The following is a 9,854-nucleotide window of genomic DNA, read 5'->3' as shown; positions in this document are numbered from 1 at the left end:
CCTGGACAACGGCTTTTCAGAATACAGATCAAATCACAGAACACTTCTCAAAGTGAGCTCCCCAAAACAAAGCCTCACATCAGGGCTTATATAGACTTCTCCTGGCTCAGAGAATGTAACAACCTTATTGACCCACTGGCCAATCAAAAAGTATCTACTGAAAAACAAGCCTCCCACCCCAGGCTTCAGGTGCACTTTAACCTAGGGGCAGGGAAGATCTTCCAAATTTGCATTCCCATTACACAGTGGCAAAGAGAGAAACAAAAAACAATCTCTGACTTCTAGGCATAATGAAGAAAGTGACACGTGAACAACTAGGTATATAGAGGATGATTACAATATAGATGGAAGGTCATCTAACTGGGGGAGGCACTATCAATCAGCTGGAGGGACAGGGAAAGGACAGGGAAGGTAAGAATCAATCTTGAAAGTAGCCAGGGAAATCAAGAGGCAGAGATCAGGACACAAAGCGAAATAGGCCTAGGTCAAAGGCTCAGAGATAGGTTATGGAGTATAGCGTGACAGAAAGTGTTAGATCTTTGAGTGTATTGAGAAAAATAAAGTAGAAAAGACTGGAAAGGTAGGAAGGGGACAGGTTAAGAAGAACTTTAAATGCGGAACAATGGATTTTATATTTAGTGCTAGAGTGGGAACTACTGGAACTAATTGGGGGGGGGGGGGCTTGTCAGAAATGGCCAGACCTATGTTTTAAAAAAATTACGCTGCCACTGAGTAGAGCATGGGCTGATGTGGTGAGAGACTTGAGAGGCAAGAGATGATTTAGAAGGATTTTGTTATAGTCCCTGTGAGAGATGATGAGGGTCTGAAATTGGGTGACAGCGATATGAGTGGAAAACGGAGAACTTATATAAATGATGTTGTGGAGGTAGAAATGACAAGATATGGCAGCAGATTGGATATGTAGGGTGAATTCAAGTAAGGCGGTTGTGAGCCTGGGTGACTGGGTTGATGGTGATATCCTTAACAGTAAGAAGAAATTTTGAAAAGGGGAAGGTTTGAGGGTAAAGATAGTGAATCATTTTAGAAATGTTAAGTTTCAGATGTCTTCAGGACATACAGTTATATCCTAGAGGTAGTTAGTGATATGTGACTCTAGCTCAGAAGAGATATTACAGTTAGATACAGAGATGTAGGAATCATCTGTGTAGAGAAAATAATTGAACCTATGAGAGCTGAGGAGATTACCCAGAGATATAGTACCGAACAAAAAGAGAAAAGGACCCAGGATAGAGCCTTGGGAGATATCCATGGCCAATGGATAGGGCACAGATTAGGAACTGGCAAGGAGACTTAAAATAAGTGGCTAGATGAATAGAAGAATCAGGAGAGAGCAGTAACATGAAAGCCCAGAAAGAAGAGAATACCCAACAGGAGAGGCTGCTCAACCTTGTCAAATGTTGCAGAGTGGTCAAGAAGGATAAGAATGAATAAAAAGCCTATTAGATTGACAATTTGGAATAAAAAAATAATGCTGGTTCACATAAAACCTTTGGCATTAAGGAGATTCAATGTAGAGAAATACTACTGAGAAGTTTTACATTAATTGCATTATAACCATTGAGTCACTTTTTCCATTTGATGACTTGACAGAGGAGAGGTTTTTGTTTGTTTTCATAAAACCTTAAAAGGAATCTAGGATATGTAACTGACAGTCACCATGAATAATGGTAGAGTGCCTCACTAAGGGAATCTCCTTTGAACAAGGGTGGACTGTGGAACAAGAGAGTCTAGAGCTTTCCCACCTGCCTTCAGATAACAAACCTCAGAGTGAAGGTCCTGAAGGAATCAGGAGGAAGGCTTCTTCTAATCTTCGATTAAAGATTGTTGCTCTGACAGAAAGAACACAGTAGCACTCAAGCTGAAAAGAGTATTTTAACACTCTAGCTGAGGAGAGCACTTTAACACTCCTACCAAAGAAGACACAGTAACATTCCAGGTTAAAGAGAGTCAAGCCAGAGGCAGAAGGGTGAAGATTACATTTGTCTATAGATGAGTAAATCCAGGGAGTCAACCTAAGTGAATCAACCTAAGAAGCAGAGATGACATACCTTTTGATTAGCCCACCAACTAAATGAAATGACTATGATAGAAAGATATTTAAAAGTATCTATGATTATATTTTGAAATACAGTCCAGGAAAAGAGTGATTCTATAAAGAGATGGAAACCTGGGCATGTTCGTAGGCAACATGGAAGGAACTAGTACATAGTTGTTATTGTTCAGTCATTCAGTCATGTCCCACTCTTCATGATCCCATGGACCATAATCCACCAGACCCTTCTGTCCTCCACTATCTCTTGAAGTCTCTCCAAGATCATGTCCATTGCTTCCATGACACTATCTATTCAACTTATCCTCTGCCATCCCTTCTCCTTTTACCTTTAATCTTCCTAACATCAGATTTTTTTTCCCCAATAAGTACCACCTTCTCATCATGAGGTCAAAGTACTTAAGTTTCAGCTTCAGTATTTATCCTTCCAATATTAAGAGTTGGAAATAATTTCTTTTAAGTATTTAACGATTAGATCTCTCTGCTGTCCAAGGGAATGACAGAAGTCTTCTCCTGCACAATTCAAAAGCATTGCTATTGCTTTCCTTATAGTTCAACTCTCATAGCCATAGTACTGGAAAAATCATAACTTTGACTATATGGACCTTTCTTGGCAAGGTGATGTCTCTGCTTTGTAGTGTGTTGTCCAGATTTGCCACAGCATTTCTTCCAAGGAGCAAGTATCTTTTGATTTCATGGCTGCATTACCATCTGTAGTAATCTTTCAGCCCAAGAATATAAAATCTGACACTGCTTCCATTTTTTTCTCCCTTCATTTGCCAATAAGTGATGAGATTAGTTGCCATGTTTTTAGTTATTTAAAAAAATAATGTCAAGCTTGGACCCAGATCTTACACTCTTTTCTTTCACCCTCATCAAGAGACTTCTTAATTCTTCATTTTCTGTCATCAGAGTGGTATTGACTGCATATCTAAGATTGTTGATATTTTTCCTGACAACCCTAACTGTGGCTTTTAATTTGTCTAACCTAGAATTTCACGCATTGTACTCTGCATATAAGTTAAATAAAGTGACAATATGCAGCCTTTTCATACTCATTCTTAAACCAATCGGTTGTTCCATTTTTGGCTCTAACTGTTTCTTCTTGGTCTCCATACAGGTTCCTCAGGAGACAAATAAGATGAGCTGGTACTCTAATCTCTATGAAGACTTGGCGCTATTTGGTTGTGATCCATATAGTGAAAGGCTACAATGTAATCACTGAAACAAAAGTAGATTCTTTTTTTTCTGGAACTCCCTTACTTTCTCCATAATCCAATGAATGTTGACAGTTTGGTTGGTCTCTAGTTCCTCTGCCTCTTCAAAAACCAGGCTGCATTTCTGATAATTCTTGGTTCACACATTGCTGAAGCATTACTTGTAGAATCTTAAGAATAACCTTGAAGATGTCTGAAATGAGGGCAATTGTTTAGTAATTTGAATATTCTTTGGCAATGACCTTTAGGATTGGGATGTAAACTGATCTTTTCCAATCGAGTGGTCACTGTTGAGTTTTCCCCGCTTGCATATTGAATGCAGTGCTTTAACAGCATCATATTTTAGGATTTTAAATAGCTCAACTGGAATCCCACCCTTCTACTAACTTTATTGTTAGTAATGATTCCTAAGGCCCACTTGACCTCATTCTCCAGGATGTCTGGCTCTAGATCGGTAACCACACCATTATAGTTATCAATGATGTTAAGATCTTTCTTGTATGGTTCTTTTGTATGTTCTTGCCATCCCTTCTTAATCTCTTCTGCTTCTGTTAAGTTCCTACCATTTTTGTCTTTTATCATGCCATTTTTGTATGAAATATTCCCCTGATATCTTCAATTTTCTTGAAGATGTCTCATGTCTTTTCTGTTCTATTGCTTTCTTCTATTCCTTTGCATTGCTCATTTAAGAAAATCTCATCTCTCCGTGCTCTTTTGGCATTCTGCATTCAGTTGGGTATATCTTTCCTTTTCTGCTTTCCCTTTTGCTTTTTTTCTTTCCTCAGCTATTTGTAAAGCCTCATCAGACAGTCATTTTACTATCTTGTACATCTTTTTCTTTGTAATATTTTTGTTGTTGTTGTTGCTAAGTCCAGTACAATATCGCAAACCTCTATACATAGTTCAGTCACTCTATCTACCGGATCTAATCCCTTAAATCTATTCATCATATCTACTTCATATTCATAAGGTATGTTATTTAGGTCATACTTATATGGTCTGATGGTTTTCCCTATTTACCTCAATTGTGATCTAAATTTTGCAATAAGAAGCTCATGATATGAGTCACAGTCAGTTCCAGGTTTTGTTTTAAATGACTGTATAGAGCTCCTCCTCCTTTGGTTAAAAAGTATGAAATCAACCTGATTTCAAAATCAACCATTTGGCAACATCCATGTGTAGAGCCACCTTTGGGTTGTTAAAAAAAAGTGTTTGCTATGACCTATGAGTTATTTTGACAAAACTCTATTATTCTCTGCTCTGTTTCATTTTGTATTCCTAGGCCAAAATTGTTTGTCATTCCAATTATCTTTTGATTTCCTATATTAGCATTCCAATCCCTTATGATGAATTTCACATCTTTTTTGGGGGGGTGTTCTTTCTAGAAAATGTTGTAGGTCTACATAAAATCAGGTAGCTTTGATCTCTTCAGCATGGGTGGTTGGAACATAGACTTAAATTACTGTGATGTCAAATGGTTTGCCTTGGAATTGAACAGATATTTGTCATTTTTTGGATTATACCCAGTACTGCTTTTCTCACCTTTTTATTGACAATGAAGGTTACTTAATTTCTTCTAAGGAGCTCTTTCCCATAGTAGTAGATGTAATGTTCACTTGCATTAATTTCACTACTTGCCATCCATTTAGGTTCACTGGCACCCCAGATGCTGATGTTTAAGCCTTCTATGTCTTGTTTGAGTATATCCAGCTCAACAGAGCTCATAAATTTTACATTCTGGGTTCCTATGCAATACTGATCTTTGCAACATCAAACTTTCCTTTAGACATAAGACACATCCACAACTAAGCTTCCTTTCAGCTTTGGCCCATACACTTCATTCTTTCTGGAGCTACTTGTACTTGTTCTCTGCTCATTCCCAGTAATGTGTTGGATGTCTTCTGACTTGAGGCGCTCATCTTCTAGTGTCCTATCTTTTACGATTTTAATACCACCCATGGGATTTTCTTGGCAAAGATGTTGGAGGGGTTTGCTATTGCCTTCTCCAGTGGATCACCTTTTGTCTGAACTTTCCATTATGACCAGTCTATATTGCATAATCCTACCAGCTCATAGTTGCATTGAGTTATGCAAGCCCCTCTTTCATGACAAGGTAATGATCCAGAAATGGAGTCAGCAAATAAAGAGTAATTTAAGATGGGATAGGGATAACATAAATAAAGTTAAGTTTCTAGAGGAGACTGGAGAGGATGAGATAAAGGACACAAAGAGAGGTGGTTCTTATAGCAAGAAGGGTCAACTCTTGGTTAAAGAATATAGCAAAACAGGAGAGGAGGGGAAGGTTGGAGCTGGGTTTTTAAGGTGTTGAGTGACAAATGGAAGCTCATGACCTCTATTTTCTCAGCAAAATGGGTGTATTTTGCTTAACTATACTTATTTATTACAAGGGAGATCTTCAGTTTTCAAGGCGAGTGAAGTAGTGTGAAATAATAAAAATGCATGAAGAATAGAGAAAATATTAACCAATTATTAGAAAAATACACAGAAGGAAATAAGGAATGTTCAGAAAGGGACACAAAGAGCAATTTTGGTATTACCTGGTTATATATATACCCCCCTTAAAAAACACAAATTTTTTATAAGGAAATTAATGGTTTCATATACAATCGTCTTTTTAAGAGTGTTCCTTGATGATTGCTAAATTTATGATAAAGATTAAAAGAAAAAATAGCTGAGGTCACTTAAGAGGAAGGTGGGTGGGAGTGGTACAGAGAATTTGAGGAGAAAAGAGGTTTAGAATTGCTTCTGTGGGAAATGAAATAGAGATTCAATCAAGAAAGAATAAAATGGTTATTGTATGATAACAAGGGCTCAGTTAAGATAAAAAAAATCTTGGGTTGTAGTTTGGTCCCAAGTAGGTATGGTAGTGACTTCTGCTAGTGATATTTGGCAGTACCTGAGTGGTTGGTGAGACCATTTACTTCTACCTGCACAGTGGAGGTAGTTTGTGGCTCCTGCAAGCCTTTGAGTCAAATCCAGAGATACCAAATTTTGTCTACTCTGCTCACCACCTAAGCCAGAGCTTCCACATCTGGTCTGATGACCAGAGCAGGGATTTCAGTCAAGAACCTAGTTTTTGGGGGTGGTAATGGGGCAGTGATCAGTAGTTGGAGACTTTAGGGGAAAATATATATAGGGAAAGGACTCAGAGAATTGGCTGACCATAAGGGATGGGGAAGCTGTCTTCAGGAGTCTCTAGGGGAGATGGAGTATTGCCCTTGGGGACACTAGTGGCAAATGGGTAAAGAACCTCAGCAGAAGAGGTAAGGATGTATCTGAGACCTGGCGATGGTTTAGGGTGAGTTAGAAAACAGGTTACCCTGTTTCCCTCCCCACCTGCTACCAACTAAAATCTGAAGCACAGAAAGACCCAGTTCCTGACTCTAACATCAACTATTATCTGATTCTAAAATCTGCTTCTTGGACAAAGATGTTTGTCCCTCTGATGAAGGACTTGCCCTTTCCTGGATCATAGCACTGAAAGACCCCTAAATGCCCAGTTAAGGTAGTAAGCACTCTCCTTTACCTCCCCCTCATATACACTGTCTACTGCCCATTCTAAAAAGGTGCTTCTTTGGGCTAGCAGAGCATTGGTGGTCAATCCAGCCCATACCAGCAGCCCTATTACTACTGGTCTAGAGGTTCCCAGAATCACTGGCAGGAGAAAGATCCATCTCAGTATTCTCTGAGCCTAAGGTAAGAAGCTTTCTGGGTTTCAGTTTCTTCACCTGTAAAATGAGCTGCATGTACTAAATTATCTTTGAATGGTCTCTTTCTTCATCTTGTGATCTTAAGTGTCTGTCTCTATGGACTTTAAGGGATAATAATCTCCCTCAGCAACTCTAAGGAGCTATGGTGTGAGGTGAGGGTCTGGGCCTTCACCTTGATTTTGTAGCTGCTAAGGGGTGTGGCCAGATTTCTCAAGAGCCCACTCCTAAGGTCCTGGATTGTCTGGGTCTGCCTCTACTTTGGAACCTAGGCTGGGCAAGGGAGAGGTCGACCCAGTATAATAATAGATCCCTGCTAGTGCTCAAACCCTCCAAAAAAAAAAGACTAATTTTTTCCATTAATCTGTTTATATGTCTGGCTATCTTTCTGTGTTAGATAGTACACTGTAGAAGAAAAAGCATTAGACTAAAAGTAAAGTAATTTGGATTAATATCCCCACTAGAACCATTAAATAGCTATAAGCAAATTACTTAGTCCTTCTGAGCCTATATTCTTTAATCTGAATTATGGTACAAAACCCCATTAAAAAAAACCACTAATGTTCCGTCAGGGTTGCCCCATGTTTGTGAATATTTGAACATCTAAATCTCAGAAGAATCAAGGCTACTAGTGACCAAAAGGACAATGGGAAAATGCATGGTAGATACCAGTGAGCTACAGCATATCTCCCAATGACACTAAATGCACAAGAAGTGACATAAAGGACAAATCATTGCGAATGTATGATCAGAAAAGAAGGTGAACTGGTTATATGGTGAGAGCATAAAAGAAGAAAGTTTGAATGAGTTGCAATCTGTAAAAGGGAGAACACAGAAAAGATAACAAATGATTGAATAACTTGAAGTAGAAAATGAGTTTAATGATTCTGACACTACATGTGTCATAGGGTAATTATGAAGAAAGCACTTTGCAAACCAAAAAGCCCCACAGAAATGTGAGCTGTTTTATTACTTTTTGACTGTTTTTCAGTTACCACTGAGTCAGAGATAAAACTAGAGGAAGATTCAAACTCCAGTCCCATCCCAGTTGCCACTTACTTCTTTGCCATATCTCTTTCTTTGTTTCTCTCCATTTTTAGCTATCTGACAATCTTTTTCCATTGCCATGCCTTCCCACTCATCATTCTTGATGGTTCTTTTCATCTCTCTTCATTTCTCTGATTATCCTTCTCCATCTCTGATCATTTTATTATCTTTCTCTCCTAGTCTTTCCACACCCAAGGCTAAGTCCTCTTCTTCTTGCCCTCTACTCTCCCCAACATCAATCACTAAGCGGCTGTCTAATAATAATAATAAAAACAACAGCAACAACTTCAGGACCAGCAATTACAAAGGTCAACCGGTCCAGATGTTGAGGGGTGGGGAGAGAGATTTGAGTCATGTGGGACTTGGCCTGAAAACTGACGGGCAGGACCCAAGGGTATGTTCACGAAAACTCTAGGTCAGTCAGTCGGAGGGGGTAGGGGTGGGCAATGACCTGGGTAAGAGGGGGATAAGGGAGGGAATTCGCTCCTCCCTCCCCCCAAGGCCACAGATTTGACTGTTCTCCCAACTGTTCTCCCAACTCCCAGCCCAGCCGGCCACATCTGGTAACTGCCCCCTTCCCATGTTTCCGCTGGATCTAGACTTCCTCTTGCGGTGGCTGGAGGCTGCGCATCTGGGGGTTTAAACATACAAAGGAATTGCTGGGACCAGCAAAAGGGCAGGCGGCGCGGAGCGGGAGTGGAGTTAGAGGAGAGGGAAGGAGAGGGGAGGAGAACGAGCGAGCTAGTGGCTGCTCGGCGTGCTGGCTGAAGACGATGCGCGGTTGAGAAAGAAGGCGGAGACGTCGATTGGAGACTCATAGAGCCCCCTTCTTACATCGCTACAGCACAAACACTTTGAGGAACGACCATGAAGACTCCAGCGGCCCCCAGAGTCCTGGGATTCCTCCTCCCGGCCCTCTGGCTCCACTCCAGCGTTTTCCACCAAACTTGGGCAGCCCCGTCCCCAATCATCAAGTTCCCGGGCGATGTCTCTCCCAAAACAGACAAAGAGTTGGCTGTAGTGAGTGTCTCGGTTGTGCTTCAGCAGGGTGGGGGGAAGGGAGGGTAGCTGAGGGGGTCCTGCAAACAGCTGTGGGGAGCTGACTCTCTCAGCTCCCCGGGATGTGAAGAGGGGGAGGGGAAGAGGAGACAGCTGGAGGGTGGGAGGTCTGCCTGGGTTTGGAGAGGGCAGAGTGTTCCGAGAGAAGGGAATTGGCAAAGTCAGCCTTTTGGATGTAGAGCCCATGGCCAAAGAAAGTTTCCTAGGACTTTAGAGAAGTGAGGCTGGCGAGGGGCAAGAGGGAGGATAGGGGGAAGGAGAGAGGAAGGGAGGAGGGATGGAGGCGCGAGACTAGTTGGGGTTTCCTGCAACTCCTAATGACCGCCGGCACACAGCTAGGGGAGAAAGGAGGGGGAACAGGGAGCCCCCGGCCGATTCCTAGGGAACTTAGTCGGCCAGAAAACCCCTCCCCCAGGGCCTGGACCGCTCCTCGAAGCAGCTCAGATGTTGTTTTCCGTGCATTCACCACATCGTTGCATAAGCAGAATTGGAGGGACAATTACCGTGCGGCTCTGGGACTGCTGAGCTTCTGGCTTTAATGAGCACTTTGGGCTTGGAGCACTGGTCTCCGTGGTCAGAACGGGCTCTTCTGCTGAAGCTGTTACGTGGGGGGGGGGGGTGGGGGGAGCCCCGAAGGGCCCGAGGAAGAGGACAGGGGCCCCCTATGCCACCTCCTTTCCCCCCCACTCCTGTGTCGGGGGTCCTTCGGGGTCCTGAGCCTCCCTCACTCGA

At 41.7% G+C, this 9,854-nt stretch overlaps 1 protein-coding gene across 1 annotated transcript in view; it reads left to right on the top strand.

Annotated features, from left to right (window-relative positions):
* Positions 1 to 8,631: 8,631 nt before the first annotated feature.
* The window catches only part of MMP2 (matrix metallopeptidase 2), a 32,557-nt gene continuing 31,334 nt past the window's right edge, over positions 8,632 to 9,854 (top strand). The window contains exon 1 of the mRNA XM_069082457.1: positions 8,632 to 9,083. Coding sequence (XP_068938558.1) covers positions 8,931 to 9,083 — 153 coding nt within the window. The 5' untranslated portion in view covers positions 8,632 to 8,930. The remainder of the gene's footprint in view (positions 9,084 to 9,854) is intronic.

The sequence above is a fragment of the Petaurus breviceps genome, unplaced genomic scaffold (genome assembly GCF_028583685.1).
Source record: "Petaurus breviceps papuanus isolate PSGF00001 unplaced genomic scaffold, PetGlider_PUasm1.0 171, whole genome shotgun sequence".
Lineage (NCBI taxonomy): Eukaryota > Metazoa > Chordata > Mammalia > Diprotodontia > Petauridae > Petaurus > Petaurus breviceps.
Note: the sequence above shows the minus strand (reverse complement) of the source record. Positions and strands in the feature narration are given on the sequence as shown.